The 20,283-nt window shown below is 48.0% G+C and overlaps 1 protein-coding gene across 1 annotated transcript in view; it reads left to right on the forward strand.

Annotated features, from left to right (window-relative positions):
* Positions 1 to 20,283, forward strand: part of DOCK1 (dedicator of cytokinesis 1) — a 557,083-nt gene that overhangs the window by 110,965 nt on the left and 425,835 nt on the right. Inside the window, 7 exon segments of the mRNA XM_050803710.1 lie at positions 1,550 to 1,675; positions 6,299 to 6,423; positions 7,766 to 7,864; positions 9,446 to 9,518; positions 14,770 to 14,873; positions 15,258 to 15,417; positions 15,420 to 15,440. Of these exon segments, the coding sequence (XP_050659667.1) occupies positions 1,550 to 1,675; positions 6,299 to 6,423; positions 7,766 to 7,864; positions 9,446 to 9,518; positions 14,770 to 14,873; positions 15,258 to 15,417; positions 15,420 to 15,440 (708 nt within the window).

Here is a 20,283-nt window from a genome sequence, read left to right on the forward strand (position 1 = left end):
TACAGACACCACAAACACATACACACACACAGTTACAGACACCATAAACACAGACATACACACACACACCAGATACAGACACCACAAACACACAGATACACCACAAACACAGACACACAGATACACAGATATACTTATAGACACACACACATACACACGGATATAGACACAGACACGCACACAGACATACCCTCACACCCTCACACACAGATACAGATATACACATAGACACAGATACACACACAGACAGACAGATACATACGGACACAGATACAGAAACACAGGCAGACACAGATTTAGCCCCACACATAACACATATACATAGGCACAGATACACAGAGCCACACACACGAACACACAGACACACGGGCACACAGACACACATGGGCACACAGACACACATGGGCACACAGACACACATGGGCACACAGACACACAGAGACTCACACAGACACAGGCACACACACACGCACACACACACGCACAGTCACAGGCATGCGTGCATACCCATGCTAGTAGCAGAAGTGAGGACAGAGGCTTTGATGTTCTGAGGGGCAGATGAGGCCCTACCGAGCCGAGTGGGGGAAAGCAAGCAGGCGGCCCCGCCGAGGCCTCAGGGATAGACGGCCCCCATGTGCCAGCCCCTTCCTGTGGGGGGAAAAATACCGTCACAGAAGATAGCTCAGGCCGACCCCTGCCCGCCCCTGCCTTTGACTTGTTGGAAGTGTCTGGCTTGTTTCCTCATATTGTTGCCTCCTGTTTGATTGCTACTCAGTATTTATATAAACCACAGTTCATCAGCCTTGCAGGGAGGAAGAACCCGCACGCACGCCCTCACACATAGACCCCACCAGGTTCACTGCGCTCTCCCCAGGACACCCCTGGCATCTAGGTTTAGAGGCTTTGAAAGTCTTCATTTTTCTCTTGGAGAAAAGAGCCGAGAGCAGCTGGAGCTTTGTTCTCTTCTGTGTCGCTGTGGTACAGAGGGCCTGGCTCTACGGGCTGCATCTGTCCTGGCTGGGGAGGGCTGTCGTGCTGTTGGCCCTGCAGCCTAGTGCTCCCCTGCTCGCCCAGGTTGTGTGATGCTGCTTAGCTGCTTGAAACTTTGATGGGGTCTCAAAACTGTGAATTCACCTCCAGAATCCTCCCCTGCCTTTGTCTTTTCTGGGAGATTAGAAAATGACAGACTTCTCAGCCCCTCCCGGGAAGAGGCGGCCTGCTGATTTATCTGAAATGTCTACCCGCTCAAAAGAGGCATTGGTCCTTGGCAGTGCCCAGCAGCACAGCGGGTGCACAGCAGCTGCTGATGTGCGTTCAACTGCCTGTGAGTCACCCTAGAGCAGGGCTGGCATCCCAGCTCGTCGGACGCATGGAGTCCCCATGAAGGGCACCTTTTTTGCCTTGCCCCTCTCTTTCTCATATACCCATGTTTTTTCTCGAGATGTTGAATTGTGAATTAAAAGTCTCTTGTTCGTTGAAATTGGTTTTGTGAAAACTTCTGAAAATGCATAGGATAAAATATGACTTAACAGATCCGTTGTTTTTCCAGGTTTGTGGGTAACACTGAAATTACTTCCTGGAGATATCCATCAGATCCGAAAAGAGTTTCCGCATTTAGTGGACAGGACCACAGCTGTGGCTCGAAAAACAGGGTTTCCGGAGATAATCATGCCTGGTAAGAACTGGCTCTTCCAGGGCTTCTGAGCATGGCGTGGGGGTATCCGGCCACGGAGAATGACGTGTGGGCCGCATCATGTATGAGCTCTGGCAAGGAAAGGGCTCAGCTCCTGGCGGGTGACCCTGTAAGCCCCAGCATGGTTATAGATCATGGGGCTGTGACCGGAGTGGTAGAATATGCTCCCTGGCCCCCTGTACCCCTGGACGGATCAGCTCTCCCCAACTGCAAGGGTTGTGTGAGGGGGACGTGGGCACCCAGTGAATGTCTGTCTGGATAGACATCAGGTCGAAAGAAGGAAAGAGGTCAGAAAGGGAACTGCCCGATGTGAAGCCCACCTAAGCACAAATGTCAGGGTTGGATGGTTGCTGAATGGAAATGTCTGTGCCTTTACCTGCTCACCTGGTGTACGTTATACTGGCATTGCTGCATGAATTCTAAGTCATGAATTCTAAACTGACCAAACCAATAACAGGATTTCCGTGGTAACTCGTATTTACATAATACATTTCAGTTTCCAAATAATGTTAATAATAATCTGATTTGATCATCAAGAGATCTTTGGAAGCATGTTGATTTGTAGCCTTTATATCCGTGTGATACTTTTTGGTTTGCAAGTAATGCTTACGTGGCTTGGCCGGGCGTAGTAGCTCATGCCTGTAATCCTAGCACTTTGGGAGTCTGAGGCGGGAGGATTACTTGAGCTCAGGAGTTCAAGACCAGACTGGGGAACATGGTGAAACCCCGTCTCGACAAAAAAATAAAAAAATTAGCTGGGCATGGTGGTGTGTGCCTGTCATTCCAGTTACTTAGGGGGCTGAGGTGGGAGAATCACTTGAACCTGGGTGGTAGGGGTTGCCATGAGCACAGATCGTGCCACTGCACTCCAGCCTGGGTGACAGAGTGAGACCCTGTCTCAAAACAAAACTTAACTTGAACCACGTGAGGCTCTTGGAGGCCCACAAATTGGTGTTGAGTTAATTCCTATCCAGATTAAACTGTAGCCTAAAGTCGCTCAGCTGATGAGCCCTGGAAATGAGGACAAACTGCCCCACGTTCAACGTGGCCTCCTTATATAGGCCTCTGCTATATAGCTAGGAGAGTGGTGGCTATTCAGGGTGCATGCTGTAGGAGTTATTGCTTTGCTTACTTTAGCACAACTTCAAGACTCGTTCTTTCTACTCCTTTTGTCTTTCAGGGCTGTTGTGGGTCATTGAATAGTGGGTCTGGTAAATCCATAGGAAAGACATCTAAATTGGTTAGGCTAGATACTAGCTAGGCTTACCTGTACGGGAAGAAAAGCAGGACGTTTCGTCAATTCTGAAGCAATTGCTTGTGTGTGTCAAGTCTATATGCAGCAAATTAATGTAGGTTTATTAATGGGAGGGGACTAATTTGTATACCTATTATTTGTATTTGCATTTGAGATGCAGATTTATAAATTAGCATGAAGCGGTTGGCGATATGCATTTATCTTGGCGTCCTTAGGATGTCCTGATGTTCAAAGGGAAACTCAGAAGCTTCCAGTTCATGCCAATAGTGTTTCCCTTATGATGGATAGACTTGGCTGGGCGCGGTGGCTCAAGCCTGTAATCCCAGCACTTTGGGAGGCCGAGACGGGCGGATCACGAGGTCAGGAGATCGAGACCATCCTGGCTAACATGGTGAAACCCCGTCTCTACTAAAAAAATACAAAAAAAACTAGCCGGGCGAGGTGGCGGGCGCCTGTAGTCCCAGCTACTCGGGAGACTGAGGCAGGAGAATGGCGTAAACCCGGGAGGCGGAGCTTGCAGTGAGCTGAGATCCGGCCACTGCACTCCAGCCTGGGAGACAGAGCGAAACTCCGCCTCAAAAAAAAAAAAAAAAAAAAAAAAAAAAAAAAAAAAAAAAAAAAAGATGGATAGACTTGAAAACTAAGTCTAGGCCCGGAGTAGTACCATGTGAGCGCCTGTAGTACCAGGTACTAGTGAGACTGTGGTGGGAGGATCCCTGGAGCACAGGAGGTCAAAGCCACAGTAAGCCTTGATCACAACCACTGCACTCCAGCTTGAGTGACAGAGAGAGACCCTGTCTCAAAAAAAAAAAGTAAGTCTAAACTTGTAGATCATCTCACGATAGATTCATAGGGAAGTGATTCAGTTGACCATTGTTCTGACAGTTTCCATGTGCTAAGTCCTTGGGTATGTATCCCATAGGAAGGGATTCTAGCTAAGGTGGGTCACCTGTGTTCTCTGATGGCTGAGTAATCACTGACCAGGCTGTGGTCACCAGAGAGAACGAGTGTGGGCGGTTATCAGTCTGTCTGCCTGCCTTTAGCCTGCAGAACCCGTGTCTCGCCCGGTTTTGTCACTGTTTGCAGGGATGCGCATCTTCTTTGGACAGCGGAGAGCCTGTCCTGTCACCTAGCGGCCTGCTTTGCTACTTTCTCATGGCTCACTGGACTCCTGGAGTCCTTCTGAAGGATCCAGGCAGGCAATACTAAGTTTTCCTTTGAGCTGGGAAGGTAGCAGGAGTCCACTATGTCTGCTTCTAGTTCCTTCTTCCCCAGAATATTCTGTAACCCGGCGAGGCGTTTGATGAGGGTCTATGGTGATTGCCCATCTGTGGGGTTTGCCTACTGTAAATGAGGTCTTACTTCTGAGCTGGCCCTGGAGTAACGCACTCGAGGTATACTTGGGAGCGAGGCTGTGGGAGTTTCACCCTGTCACCCAGGCTGGAGTGCAGTAGCATGATCTCAGCTCACTGCAACCTCGGCCTCCTGGTTTCAAGCAGTTCTCCTGCCTCAGCCTCCAGAGTAGCTGGGATTACAGGCACACACTACCATGCCTGGCTAATTTTTTTATTTTAGTAGAGACGGGGCTTCACTGTGTTGCCCAGGCTGATCTCGAACTCCTGAGCTCAGGCAATCCACCTGCCTCAGCCTCCCAAAGTGCTGGGATTATAGGCATGAGCCACTGCACCCGGCCTTGAAGTTCCCTTTTGATGATGGTGTTTGCGCCTTGATAGAATTTTTAGGCTGAGAGACCATGTAGTTTATGCCTTCCCTATCAATGAGGCTGGTTAGTGGTGCTGGTCTTGGAGGCTAACTTGTCCAAGGTCACACAGCTAATGAGCAACAGGTCTCGGCTGGTGGCCTTGCGCCTGCCCCTTGCCCTGTGCTCCATGCTTCTTAACTTCTCTCGCGGTCAGAATCAGCGAGCGACAGCCGCGCCTCCTTCCGTACAACTACTGTGGCTGTGGTAGCAGCCCACTGGGATTATTATGATAATGACTTTTAAATGAAAGCTTAATTTAATAGTTGGATACATTAAAAGCCAAAATAGAGCAGTTTAAAAGAAAAAAAGAAAACAACAACAAGAGCAAAAACAAGAAAGCAAGGGATCCTTGGTCTTCAGCCAGAGCGGGCATTTGCTGCGCTTGACGGAACCGCTCTTTGGCTCCGTGGGAGAGCAGGTGGTCAGGGCGTGGGAGGTGGCCAGGCAGGCAGCAGAGGAGCAGTGGCTGGGAACGAGGCTTCCTCTAAATCATGTTGCTAATGAAGCTTGTGAAGTTCTCCCAGTCGGGCCATTACCAGGGGCTTCCCATGTTCTCAGTAGGAAGAAGAGTCTTGAGCTCATTTCTTGTGTTCCCCGCCCCATAATTAAAAGCCCATCTCACTTTAAAATAGACAGGTCTGTTTTGTTCTTCTCTCTGTGGTCCCCATTCGGGATCCTGACAACCGCCTGCCAGAAGGGAAGAGCCATGCAGAGAGTTTCTCTCTAGACCCATGTTTCCTCCCTGATCCTAGGCTGGCGATCCTCATTCTTTTTTTCTTTCTTTCTTTCTTTCTTTTTTTTTCTTTTTTTTTTTTTTTGAGGCAGAGTTTTGCCCTGTTGCCGAGGCTGTAGTGCAATGATCTCGGTTCACGGCAACTTCTGCCTCCCGGGTTCAGGCGATGTTTCTGCCTCAGCCTCCTGAGTAGCTGGGATGACAGGCCTGCACCACCATGCCCAGTAGCTAATTTTTGTATTTTTAGTAGAGATGAGGGTTCACCATGTTGGCCAGGCTGGTCTTGAACTCCTGACCTCAAGTGATCCACCCACCTTGGCCTTCCAAAGGGTTGGGATTACAGGTGTGAGCCCCCGCGCCTGGCCGGTCCTCATCTGATTAACTCCTGGAGTTGTGCTCTTAAGAAGAATGCATAGGAGGCAACCTCGCCAGTTATCTGGGAGTGCCAGTGGATACTGCGATATTCCTTGGCTACCGAGGACTCAGACAGCCGTAGCCAGCTGTCTAACAAGGGACAGTGGTGTGGGCTGCCATGGGTGGTGGATGCCATCAACAGTATTGGAGCCCCTCTGGTTGCTGGCTGCCCCCAGAGGGGTAGAGTGTCCTCTGCCCAGATGAGAACCAAGCAAATCATTAGAAGCTTTGAGATTTTTCCTCTTTCTAGCAAGTTTTATGATGATGAAAATTGCTCTTGTCATGTATTTAAATGGTAAGACTGTTATGTAGAAAACATTTCATAATCATCTGATACGTATTTGTAATAGTTTATGAGGATAGGTAGACAGTCTTGCAAAATTCACAATTATGCTGTGAATAATGAATTGGTTTTTAAATGTATGATTTCTCCCCCCTCAGGTGATGTTCGAAATGATATCTATGTAACATTAGTTCAAGGAGATTTTGATAAAGGAAGCAAAACAACAGCAAAGAACGTGGAGGTCACGGTGTCGGTGTATGATGAAGATGGGAAACGATTAGAGGTATTTATTGTGGTGAGGGCTCATCTGTAGTGTTTCAGTTTTACTTGCCAAGTGCTCACCTTGGCTCTGCTACAGCATAGAGGTTGTCACAGGTGGGGCTTTGGAATTCCATTTCTTGGGATTGGCGTTGGTTCTTGCTTCCCTTTCTCCAGCTTGCCATGTAGGACCTGGGGTCCTCTGATCCTGGCAGCTGGCCTATATCAGGAGGTCCCTGTGGTCTTTTTTTTTTTTGAGACCGAGTCTTGCTTGTTGCCCAGGCTGTAGCACTATAGGTGTGTGCCAACATGCTGGGCTAATTTTTATATTTTTTAGTAGAGATGGGGTTTCACCATGTCGACCTCAAGTAATCTGCCTGCCTCGGCCTCCCAAGGTGCTGGGATTACAGGTGTAAGCCACTGCGCCCGGCTGGGTCCCTGTAATCTTGACCACTTTCACCCAGCCTTATCATGGAGTCTCATTTGCTGTCATAAACCCAAGGCCCAAAGGTCTAGCAGTCACGCTAGAAGTACAGATACCATCATTACCATTTGAGAGATGGAGAAATGAAGGCCCTAAGAAATCAGTTAAATTGCTCAGGGTCAGAGAACTAGCGAGAGGTAGAACTGAGCACCTGCCCATGACAGCTAGAGGTCTGACCTCGTGCTCTACCTACCAGTGGTCACGAACATCTGCTTCCATGGCCACAGCAGCCTGCAGGGTCTACCTGGGAGATACTCAGAAGCTGTTGCCTCCTCTGATGACCAGAGGTCAAACCAGGCTGCTGTCCCTGTGAGGTGCCTGTTTGCACCAGGGCTGGACGACTGGGTTTTTCTGGGCCCATGGGGTTGTGCTTAAGGCTCAGTGTCGCTGAGAGAAGCATGATGTCTTTCTCTCTGGGTGAGCCCTGTCCAGCATCACTGCCTGCCTTGTCTCCCTGGAAACATAGGTACTGTCCTTGCCACTGGTCTTTCCGGTTGGAGTGAAGCAAACAGCGTTCATGGCTGGAGGAAGGAGAGGGAAGGGTTCCCACCTTTTAGTCTACAGTCCCTCACCCTAGACCTATGGCATGGATCAGGCAACTTCCTGCAGATCCTAATGTTGAAGTTATTAGGATTGAGGGTCTGAGGGGATAGAGGTCTGTGTCATCCCCATGTGTCATAACCATCAAGATCTTTAATGTGTGAGAACAAGGGTTGGAGCTGGCCGCTGGCTTCGGGTGGATCTGTGCTTCCCTTGCTGGGAACACTTTCGTTTGTGGTGGGGTGTGTTGGTGCTCTTGGAGCGTACCTGTCCTCCCGCGTATATGTATATGGTGTCCAGCTCTATGAAGTCTTACGTGAGCTCTTTCTGTTTTCTTTTAAAGCATGTGATTTTCCCGGGAGCTGGTGATGAAGCGATTTCAGAGTACAAATCTGTGATTTACTACCAAGTAAAGCAGCCACGCTGGTTTGAGACTGTTAAGGTATTACTTACATGGTCATTTTATCACATGGCACTGATGATGAAATGCTCATTTGTAACCCAAGGAAACATCCTAACATCCTCCTCAGCCCGGGAGCTGATCTAGGCAGGCAGAGTGTCTCCCAACAAAGTCATTCAAGGTTGCTAAGGAACCGCACTGGCGTTTCTTAGAATACATTTACTCTCGTCTCCTTTTGGACATAAAAATAGGACTTTCATGGGGACGAATGACAGAGTCTTTTTAAGATAGCTGTTGTCTTTCTCTTCGCGGTACTGTTTTATGTGTGGCATGCTGTCTTTACACCAAACAAAAAAACTGAGCTGCCAGCCTGTGGAGGTCATTGCTGGGGAGTCGGGTCCTGTTCTGTAGCACTGACGTGGTACATTTTCATAATGCAGCGTGCTCACATCTCCGCCCGGGAGTAAACACTGTCCCGCCCCCAAGAGCTTGAATATTTGAAAACCAGGCCAGGGACTGGCTCTGGAATACAGATGTTTGATGTGAGAATTAGGGACAATGTTTGCTTAGAGGCAGCACGTATTATGTCTTTTTTCTTTGAGTGTAATGTGTCAACAGGAAAGCTTTCTTGGTGCAGCTGTGGGCAGGTCACCACAGCTGTGGAAGGAGTGTAGACCCTTCCAGGTTGGGGCTAAGAAGAAAAACGGCAACTTTTTTTTTTTTTTTTTGGAGATGCAGTCTCGCTCTGTCACCCAGGCTGGAGTGCAGTGGCGCAATCTTGGCTCACTGCAACCTCCACTTCCTGGGTTCAAGCGATTCTCTTGCCTCAGCTTCCTGAGTATCTGGGATTACAGCCATGTACCATGGCACCTGGCTCATGTTTTTGGTATTTTTAGTAGGGATGGGGTTTCACCATGTTGGCCAGACTGGTCTCGAACTCCTGAACTCAAGTGATCCACCCTCCTCAGCCTCCCAAAGGGCTGGAATTACAGGCGTGAGTCACCACGCCTGGTCAAAAAACGGCAACTTTTAGAAATAGAATCTTAGCCGGATGCAGTGGCTCACGCCTGTAATCCCAGCACTTTGAGAGGCCGAGGTGGGCAGATCACCTGAGGTCAGGAGTTCGAGGCCAGACTGACCAACATGGAAAAACCCTTGTCTACTAAATATGCAAAATTAGCTGGGTGTGGTGGCGCATGCCTGTAATCACAGCTACTCGAGAGGCTGAGGCAGGAGAATTGCTTGAACCCAGGAGGTAGAGGTTGTGGTGAGCTGAGACCATGCCATTGCACTCCAGCCTGGACAACAAGAATGAAACTCTGTATCAAAAAAAAAAAAAAAAAGGAAACAAAAAAGAATCTTAACAGTAATGATTAGAGCATTCAGAAAAAAAAATCCAACTGTGTCACAGAGTCGGCTTGGCAACTGTTACAATGTGATCTCGTTTAAATTTGGCAAAGGCATTTTGTCTTTGGAAAAACCATGTGGGGACTAGATGTACAGTATTTTCACCACCGCAGTGTAGCAATGTTTACAGTTGTACCTGATAGCTCCATTTGAATAAAGCTGTTACGCTGGACGATATAGATCACAGTGCTTAAACTTCTTTCTTAATTCTTGAAGGTGGCCATTCCCATAGAGGACGTTAACCGCAGTCACCTTCGGTTTACCTTCCGCCACAGGTCATCACAGGACTGTGAGTAGTCAAGCACTTTCTTCCCCCAAGGATTTTTAAGGGAGAACTGGGGGAAAGCGCGAGAGGCCACTCTCAGTTGTTCTGGAACTTGCTATCATAACACAATAAGGCTCACTTCCCACCTTATTCTCTCTTTTTCCTTGAGCAGATCTCAGGAGATCTTAATTTCTTTCTCCAGTTCCTCCTACCCAGTATTGCTGGTCCCCTTCTTTCTTTGGCTTTCCGGTCTTCTGTGTTGACTTGTCATTCATTCATGTCATCCATCAGAAAAGTTACCGAGCTGTAACAAATACCTCTCAAACATGGGCTCTTAAGGCCCCCTGTCTAGAAACTGGACATCTTGAATCCTTTTTGTCTTTTTTGGTGGCTCTTGCTGTCTGGAGCTCAGGGATGGCTTTTCTCATAGACATTTCTCTGATACTGACCATGATGCCAAGACTTTAGGAGGAAAGAACTGCTGTAGGAATCACTCTCCTTCAAAAAGAATTTATAATTGATGACTGAAGTTTGTTCCATCACATTTTGTTAAATTAATTGTCAACTAAAGCTGTAGCCCTGTGCTAGACTTTCAGATATCACAGAAGGAAAACATGATTCCTGTCTTTCAGGGTGTGTGTTTCTTTGGCATTGGGAACTGAGACATATTAATATTTGGGACAATAAGTGGCAAAGAGAGTTGACTACAGGCTTGTGTGCCGCAGGCAGTTAAAGGAAAAGAGTGGTGTGGAGGGCAGACCACCCTTTGTCACCGATGCACCCGCTGGGGTCGCACTGCGCAGTGGGCAGTTTCAGGTTCTGTGTACTCTGGAAGGAGCTTAGGCATGAGCCTCTTCTGTGTCTTCATTTGAGGATAAGAACAACTTCCTGGCTGGTGCCGTGGCTCACACCTGTAATCCCAGCACTGTGGGAGGCCAAGGTGGAAGATTGCTTGAGCCCTGGAGTTTGAGACCAGCTTGGGCAACACAGTGAGGCCCCATCTTTACTGAAAAACCAAAACAATTATCCTGGTGTGATGGTGTGTACCTGTAGTCTCAGCTGCTCAGGAGGCTGAGGCAGGAGGATTGCTTGAACCCGAGAAGCGGAGGTTGCAGTGAGCTGTGATTGCACCACTGCACTTCAGCCTGGGGAACAGAGTGAGACCCTGTCTCAAAAAAAAAAAAAAAAAAAAAAAAAAAAAAAAACAAGAACAAAAACAAGAAAATTCTCTCCTAGGGTATTCTTGAAGGTCAGGTAAGGTGGAGACTGGCCACCTTCTGGCACGGTGCCTGCTATGGATAGGGGCTCCATGGTGGTTGCTGCTGCTGGGATAATGTGTTCATTCACCTGACCTGTTTCTGGGGCCTGGCCTGCCCTGGGCCCTCCATGTGGGGTGGGTGTGCCTGGACAGGGGTGCTGCAGGAGAGCAGCCTGGAGAGCAAATGCGTGAGCACGGTCATGATGTTATGGTGCAGACCACCTTGTGGGACCATCGAGAAGCTTGGGCCTGCTGTCGTTCAGGGGAGTTGGGGAGGCCTGGTGTGTGGGGTCTGCAGAGCTGGGGTGCGGGCCCACGACTGTCAACGGCAGGTGTGTGTGTGGTGGGGCGTGGCCTGGAATGTGGCTGACTGGAGGGGTCTCGAGCAGCATGGGGTGCCTGGTGGTGGGTGGTGCATGGCCGGGGAGTGCGGGGCGGGGGGCGGCGGCTGGCAGCTGCTGAAAGCATCATTGCACTCCTGTCCTGTCCCAACAGTGCACGCAGGTCACGGGTTCAGTTACAAGGGCATCCGGGTTTATGTCTAATGGGAGAAGCTGGGGCAGGAAGGCCGCCTGCTTGGAAGGCAGTTCCCTGCCATCTCATCCTTGCCACAGGACCAGATCTAGGCCACCAGACCCCAGACCAAGTCGGATCTGCTAATGGTACATGACATCCTTGGTGGCCGAAGCTGTAGGATAATAATAACCATCAACAGATGTTGGCCATCGTTCACTGTGCTCTTACCATGTGCCTGACACAAGAAATTTATTGTACTATTTGGATTCATCCTCACAAGATTCCCATGTGGTATCAGTATTATTACTTCCCACATTACAGATGAGGAAATGGGCTTGGAAACCCCAGGTCAGGGGCTGAAAGTCACCCAAGTAGTTGGTGGAAGAACTTTGGTTCTAACCCAGGTCCTTGTGCCGGAGCCTTACGCTTCAGTGCCTTACGCTCCAGTGCCTTGGGGGAGTGGCGAGGCCACTTCCCTCCTTTGGCTTTTATTGAGTTCCTGCTGTATACACAGCAAGCTGCTGGAGTTTCTCCTCTTGCAGAGCTTAGGTGTGAGTTGAGGTTTGAGATTCGTTTGCAAGAACCAGCTAGGGTGTGGCAGCCTGTGAGTATCACGTGAATTAGGCAGAGGTATGATGTGGGCGGAGAGTGCTGGTGGAATGGGGATGGCGGTGGGCACAGGTGTGTCCTCGGCCAAGGCATGGTGGGCCAGCCTAGTGGGCCACAGTGCGCCCTAGGCCCTCTAGGGCTCCATGCATACATCACCCTGAGGCCCATGGAGGAAGCAGGGTGAGGACAGGGTTCTGGAATCCACAGAGGACTTGTCTCAAAATCATGCTCCCGTCTTTTAACAAACTCATTCTCTCTAATTAATAAATTACACTAGGGCAGAGGGATAGCTCCTGTAGCATTTTAATTTTCAAAATCCTTGTTTTTCTTGTCAGTTTTAAGTACTTATTATAGACAAGATGCTATCACCCGACATACCAGGACACATTTGCATAATAAATGAAGTCTCGGTGGCCACAGCTTGTGGGATTTTGGAAAGATGTTGAGCATCGCAAGTGTGATGCCGATGAAAACCTGGATATCAGTCGCTGACCATGGCCTTTGGGGCCTCGCCAGCCAGCCCTGCATGCAGATACCTGGGGCAGAAACAGGTAGAAAGAGCTGAGGCCACATTGGTCCCCGCTTGCTACCCTAAAGAGGAGGCTAGCAAAGGGAACAAGTGATGGGATTTCTCACCTGGGATCTGCCCTTGGGATTGGAAAGTTTGGTGTCAGTGGGTTGACATAGTATCTTTCCAGCAACCTGTCAGCAAGTCCAGGTGCCCTAGACCGTGTGGTCCATGGAGCCCGGCAGACTTGCAGCTCTCAGTCCCAGCTGGCCAGGAGCTGAGTTTTCCTTGATTGTAGTGTGCTTGTTGGGTGGGGCGGCCTAGGGAATGGGCAGCTCTACCCACACTCCAGAACACGTGACCTCTACTGTGGTTCCTACGGTTCTGTAAACTGGTCATGTGAACCGTCCACCTCATGATGGCTGCTAGTGAGCCTTCAGTAAAAATCAGTCCATTCCTCGGATGTGAAGATGCAGAATGTTAATAAAAGGTGCACCTATTGTACTACTGTCTGGTAGGGTCAGTAGAAGCCATCTGCTGACCATTATTGTCCCACGTCCTTCTGAACCCTGGCTGTTTTCATGGAGGCGTGTCTTTTTTTGTTGTCGTTGTTTCCAAGTCTACCCAAACTTAGGAGGAACTGTTCTGTTCTTTGCCATTTGTACCTTGAAATATTTTATGTACTCTGGTGCCCTCTTACAGAGTTGTTTTTTCAGAATCCTAGGGTACTTATATTTTACTTCTGCTTCTTCCTATGTTTTTTGGCTGGTTGATTATTCATGGAACCCTTTGATTTGCCAGGATGTATTGAGCACCCACTGTGTGCAAAATACTGCTGGACACCAGGAAGGCAAAGGTGATGAGCCATGTTGTCTTGGGCAGTGGGATCTGAGGGTAAATATTTTGAGCCGCTGACTCAAGACGGGTGGATGCGTGATTCTCCCTCTGATCTCTGTCCTTTCATCTGTAAAGAGAAAGCTCTGAATCTGTAATTGTGGAGATAGTTTCCAGCTCTGGGCCTGTGTTTCTGTGCTCTACTGAGATTGCAACTTGAGGAATTTGTGGCAGATCCATTTCTTCAGTCCATGTTCCTCATCTGTCCTGGCTCATCAGTCCTTCCCCGCCTTTGACTCTCGCTGCCTATCACCAGCCACACTGGCCTGCTGTCCCCAGATGTGTCACAGTGGTCCTCGCGAGAGCCTCTCTCTGCCTCTTCCTGCAGCTTTGACATCTTGGCTTATGTGCTGTCCAGCTTCTCAGAGAGATGTCTTCTGACCAAGAAATTGGATTGTCCCCGTTGTCACTGTGACCCCTTAAACCACAGTGTTTTTGTTTTCTTTATCATCTGAAAGCTCATTTGTTTGTTGACTGTCTCCCAAAGTGGCACAAATATGGATTGAGTATCTGTTGGGCACCAGGCAGTATTTCATGTACTGGGAAATGGCAGTAAAACAAAAGGTCACTTACATTCCAGGGTCCAGTGGATGAAACCAACAATAAATAGCAACAAGATCAACAAAATTCTCTCTCTCTCTCTCTCTCTCTCTCTCTCTCTCTCACACACACACACACATACACACACACACACACACACACACAGAAACACACATGTCAGGTAGTGATAAGAATTATAAAGAAAACTAAATCAGGTGAGAGGAAAGAGGGTGACTAATGGACTATTTTAAACAAGATGTGGTCACTTTGGAGGAGGGGACATTTTGGCAGAAACTTGAATGAAGTGAGTGAGCCCCACATGCAGATACCTGGGGGATGAACTCTGTCACCAAAGGCAGCACAATTTCACATGGAGGTCGTTAGTCCATTGGTAATTCATGTGATGGATATTGCGAGGCAGGAATTGATTTTAGTTTTCTGTATTGACGCGAAGTTTCCTTGGTGGAATGGTCTGCCCCTTCCCAGCCTCTGTTGTTTGCTGTGGCCTCTCGTTTCCAGGCCCTGATCGTTTCCGCTGGTCTGGGCGTCCTAGGTTAAAAGCATACAATCTTTCTTATTGTCACTTGACAGTTACTCTTGCTTTCTAGTGTTGCGGGCTTTCCTCGGCCTTCTTCAAGACCATGCTGCCCTTCTTGGCCCTTTATTCTGGAATCCGTTTTCACGTTCCAGGAGAAATCTCTTCTATGAGATTTTGATTAGAATGGCTTTGAATTTACAGATTAATTTGAGAACAACTGATCCCTTTATGCTAGGGGTCTTCTTACTTGTAAACATGGTCCATTTTTCCATATGTTTATGAGATTGACTTTAATACCGTTCGTATAATTTTGTAATTGTTTTCTTGAAGGCAACCTTTGTAGCATCTTACAATGTTATTTTGTCATGATAATTGAAGGCAATCATCAATTTTTTTGTTTTTTGTTTTACAGCTAAGGATAAATCTGAGAAGATATTTGCACTAGCATTTGTCAAGCTGATGAGATATGATGGTACCACCCTGCGAGACGGAGAGCATGATCTTATCGTCTATAAGGTATCTGGTTGCATTGGGGCAGTATTGCTGCTATAGACAGTTTCAGTCTTTTCTGGGCTTCCTGACCCGAACCAACATTTCCCATCATTGTGAGGAAGCTGCTATCTAGCTACATTTAATTATGTCAATGAACATTTCCGATGACCAGCCCTTTTGTTGTTCCTAACAGGAAAAGATGATATACAATATAACAATAGGTGCCATATAAAAATGCCATGAACATGAATTATGCTGCAGGAATAAGGGAAATTGTTAAAATGTGTATTTAATATGATAAAAAGCAATTATGATGGTTACAAGGATTAGGGGTAACAAAGGATGGCAAAAAATGGTGTGTTGCTGTTTGGGAATTGCCTTTGACATATGGCATGACTAAACCCGCAGGCCGAAGCGAAGAAGCTGGAAGACGCAGCCACGTACTTGAGTCTGCCCTCCACGAAGGCCGAGTTGGAAGAAAAGGGCCACTCGGCCACGGGCAAGAGTATGCAGAGCCTTGGGAGCTGCACCATTAGCAAGGACTCCTTCCAGATCTCCACGCTCGTGTGCTCACCAAACTGACCCAGAACGGTGCGTTCGAGAGGAGAAACCCATTCACCCCAGGAGCTCTGCCTCAGTCCCGTCTTTTCCACGCTCCTTCCTGTGTGGAGGTGTCCTCTGTAGGCATATGAACGTCACCCGTAAGGCATTCATTGCATTGGGCTGTGATGACCTATCAATGCATAGAAGGTGGCATTTGTTGTGATTTAAAATTCACACTTCTACTCTGGTCTAAGGGTTATTTTTTTTTTTTTTTCCCCCCCCCAGACAAGGTCTCATTCTCGCTCTGTTGCCCAGGCTGGAGTGCAGTGGTGTGATCTCAGCTCACTCCAGCCTTGTCCTCCTGGGCTCAGGCCATCCTCCCACCTCAGCTTTCCATGTAGCTGGGACCACAGGTGTGCAGCATCATGCTTGGTGGCTAATTTTATTTTTAATTTTTATAGACATGAGGTCTCACTTTATTGCCCAGGCTATTCCCAAACTCCTGGGCTCAAGCAGACCTCCGGCCTCGGTCTCCCTAAGTGCTAGGATTACAGACATGAGCCACTGTGCCCAGCTGTGTTATTCTTAAAGGGAGATAAAGCAATGGATTTACTTCTTAAAATGATTTTTGGCCAAAGGAAGGTAGCGTGGCATAAAGGAAAGTACATGAGATTTGGAGTCAGACCAAAGACCTGGAATCGGACCGTATCCCTGTGTTAACCCTGGGGATGCCCTTGAACAAGGGTCTTCTGCACGTTTCGGAGTCTTATCTTCCTTGTCTGTTGATACGGGAATAGTGCCTGCCTCAAAGGGCTTAGTGAGGGTTACGTGAACAGTGGGCTGGGAGCTCACCTCCCTCTTTATGCCTTCCCCATTCTCAGCTACTGTCTGAGATAATTACCAGTTATCTTTATTTTTAAAAGCTGGTTTGGATGATACTTTCTAGCCCTCCTCGTGGTGTGGGATAAGGTACCCCCTGCTGACTCCCACACCCCAAAGCTCAGCCCTAGTGTGGTAGATCACTCATCCATCAGCTGGTGCCATGCCCTTGTGTGGCAGTTGGCCGACTGCTTTGAGTGCCTGCACCACCACTGCTTTGAGTGCCTGCACCACCACTGCTTGCAGCCTCTCCAGTGACATTGCTGTCCAGCCAGGGGTACTTCTTATTCAGAGCACACTGATGTTGTTGCTGTCACTCTGTCTGGAAGAGGCAGAAATCCTACATTTAAAAATTGCATCTTCCAAATGCAGCCGTATCACAGCTGTGCAGAGTGACTTTATGCTCTCTCAAATCAGAGCTTGAAAACCCAATTTTTTCCTCTTAACTGCTCGATATGGATTTTGATTATTAATGTCTGTTGCTATCAGGAATTGTGTCTCTGGGGGATTGTCCGTAAATCATGGCAGTAGTTTTGGATTTGTCCAAGGGACAGTCATCGTTTGGACTTTAATAGGGTAAATACAGGACAAAAGTAAAGCCATCGTCTGGAAGTCAGGACATTGTAGTGGAGCATGCAGCATGCAGTGAGTGTGCTGTGTGTTTGGATGTGCCAGCCCTGAGTCAAATGCTTTTAGATCTTGCCGTTTCTGCACTTTGCACTCTGTTGTTCTGGGCTACACTTTCCCACTGCTGGTCTGCTGAGTAAACTTCTTGGTGTGGGAGCAATAAGTCTCTTAAGTGCCTTAAGCCTGTTGGGATACTTTTGTATTCCATTTGCATACATGTCTCAAACCATTTATGAAGTGTCCTAGCTTGTGGTTGTGTAGTGGTCTCCATGAGCAAATGAAAAGCCTTAGCTGGGGGTGGGATTCCTGTTCATGCTGCTGATAAAGACATACCTGAGATTGGGCAGTTTACGAAAGAGAGAGGTTTAATGGACTCACAGTTCCATGTGACAGGGGATGCCTCACAATTGTGGTGGAAGGCAAGGAGGAGCAAGTCACCTCTTACATGGATGGCCTCAGGCAAAGAGAGAGAGCTTGTGTAGGGGAACTCCTCTTTTTAAAACCATCAGATCTCGTGAGTCTTATTCACTGTCACGAGAAGAGCACAGGAAAGACCTGCCCTCATGATTCAATTACCTCCCACCAGGTCCCTCCCACAACACGTGGCAATTCAAGATGAGATTTGGGTGGGGACACAGCCAAACCATATCAAGTGGTCAGCAGTGCGGGGCTCAACCTGGGACTTGGTTATGGAAAGGATGCCCCCCGTGACATGTTAGTCTCTGGATGTGGCCTTGATAGCTCCACTTGCCTGACAGATGACAGCATCCAGAGCCTCATTTAACCCAAAAGTGACATCTCCAGGTGGGGCACACTTCAGCATTTCAGTAGGTGCCATGTGTTGCAGTGCTCATGGTGCAGGAAGCCGTCATCTCATACTTGGGTCATGTTCCAAAAGCATGCTTGGAAGTCATTACTTGGAACTTGATCATCTTTCCCCATTCAAAGCAATGCTCTGAGCTGCGGTTAGGTGATGAAGCCCATCCACAGAATGCTTCTTAACCCTCATGACCCTGGAGAAGGGACTGTGGACCAGGACATCCCACCCCCGGGGGGTGGGGTCAGTGGTGATCCCTCCTTTCCCCTTCAAGCTCCTTGAGTCTCACCAGCTGCAGAGTAATCCCCTCCCCAGACTGAGGGAGAGGGCACCCTGCTCTCAGCAGCAGCTGTTGCCAGGCAACAAGGAAATTCCAACGTGGTGCCGCTCACCGGGACTGACGGGAAATCTGCCTTTCATTTCACACCAGCCACGGTTCCCCTTCTCAGGATTGTGGCATGTCAGGTGTGTACAAGATGGAGCTGCCCCAAATGGCATCTAAGCATCGACTCCCACATTCTCATTTGAGGGAATCATTTTTCTGAAACCATGATTTGTTCCTGTGAAGTTCCATTACTTAGGGAAACGCAGTGGCTGAATTATTCATTGAGGTTTGTATTAAACTTCTCTGTCCTCAGCATTATGCTAGATGCTGTGGGGGATATGAAAGAAGTATAAGACGTGATTCCTCTTCTCAGTTAACTGACTATATAATTAGAAAGGAGTCATGAATATGGGCTGTGAGTCCCAGTAATAAGGGGCTGGGGTGGGCATCTGCCGTGGGCAGCTTCATGGGGTCTGGACAAGCCCTGTTCTCTTCCAACACTCCCTTTGCCCCAAGGTGTTTTACTACTCGTTAGCCCAATTGGACTTTGTCTCAAACTTACCGCACAGCGTGCCACCGACTTTGAATGAAGGGGATCCACATTATTAGTGTCTATTAAGGAAATACTGGTAATTCTTGTGAGATGGAAATCTCCCTTAACCCTAGGACCAAGAGTGTGTCTGGGCAGGATGGAGCCTTTTCCTCCATGACTTCCCTTTCGCTTTAGAAATGAAGACACGTTGGCCAGGTGCAGTGGCTCACACCTGTAATCCCAGTACTTTGGGAGGCTGAGGCCTGAGGCTCACATAAGCCCAGGAGGTTAAGACCAGCCTGGGCAACATGGCGAGTCCCTATCTCTACTAAAAATTAGCTGTGCATGGTGGCATGCACCTGTAGTCCCAGCAACTTGGAAGGCTGTGTTGGGAGGATCGCTTGAGCCTGGGAGTTAGAGGCTGCATTGAGCCGTTGTTGTGCTGCTACATTCCAGCCTGGATGACGGAGTGAGACCCTGTCTCCAAAAAAAAAAAAAAAGGTAAATTGCTCAATTCCTCATCATCTCCTGGGATGACTGCTGCCATTTGTGCTTTTAGACTAGGCATTCTGCTAGGTGCTTTCTACACGTCATGTCAGTTAATTCTTACAGCCACCTTGTGAATCAGGCAGCATCATGCCCATGGTTCAGGTGAGAATATTGAGGTGAAGTTACTTGCCAAGGCCAAGCAACAAGTGGTTGCTGAGTGCTGGTGTTTAAGCTCACACTTGGGTGTCTTCCACAGGACCTTTGGGTGCTCCTTTTCTGTCTCCCCATTTTTAACTCTTCCCTTTGTCAGCTGTACTTGGGGGTAGGGTGAAATAAATGAAAATGTATGTTTTGGAGCTTATTGTGTGCATGCCTTTTGTACAATTTGATGCTGAAATTATAATGGATGTCTGTATTTCTTAATTTTCTACCTATAGTCACAATTAGAGGTTTTTTTTTTTTTTTCCTTCTTCAGTATTAACTCGGGTTTTGTATTTTGATTCTTTTATGCAGACAGTTTCTGTTTCTGTAGCTGAAGTTGTTCTCAAGCATAACGGTAAATTAGATGTACTTTGTTAATGGTATTTTTTCAAGTAATGGGATGTTAATATAACTTCAGGTGAAATTTGGGTAGGCATATGTCCTTTCCTAGGGAGCTTTTGGATCCTGTCTTCTTACCTTAAATGATATCTTGGCCAGGCATGGTGGCTCACACCTGTAGACCCAGCACTTTGGGAAGCTGAGGTGGGTGGATCACCTAAGATCAGGAGTTTGAGACCAGCCTGGCCAACATGGTGAAACCCTGTCTCTACTAAAACTACAAAAAAAATTAGCTGGGTTTGGTGGCAGGTGCCTGTAATCCTAGCCACTCGGGAGGCTGAGGCAGGAGAATCTCTTGAACCCAGGAGGTGGAGGTTGCAGTGAGCCGAGATCGCGCCATTGCACTCCAATCTGGGCAGCAAGAGCGAAACTCCGTCTCAAAAAAAAGAAAAAGAATATCTTGATCCCTTAAACAAAAACATTTCTGGACACTGTCTTCTTCCACATTGAGTCTTTAAAAACCAGTATATTCATTCCTTGCTCTTTCTATAAAAAATGCAACAAACAAAACAACCATAAGAACCACAAACTTCTATGGAAGCCCAGACATGGTGAGGGCCGGAAGCTCGCTCAGTGCAGGTGTGAACCTCAGTGCAGGCGTGGTCTCAGTTGTCCGGAGCTA

The sequence above is a fragment of the Macaca thibetana genome, chromosome 9, assembly GCF_024542745.1.
Source record: "Macaca thibetana thibetana isolate TM-01 chromosome 9, ASM2454274v1, whole genome shotgun sequence".
NCBI classification, from domain to species: domain Eukaryota; kingdom Metazoa; phylum Chordata; class Mammalia; order Primates; family Cercopithecidae; genus Macaca; species Macaca thibetana.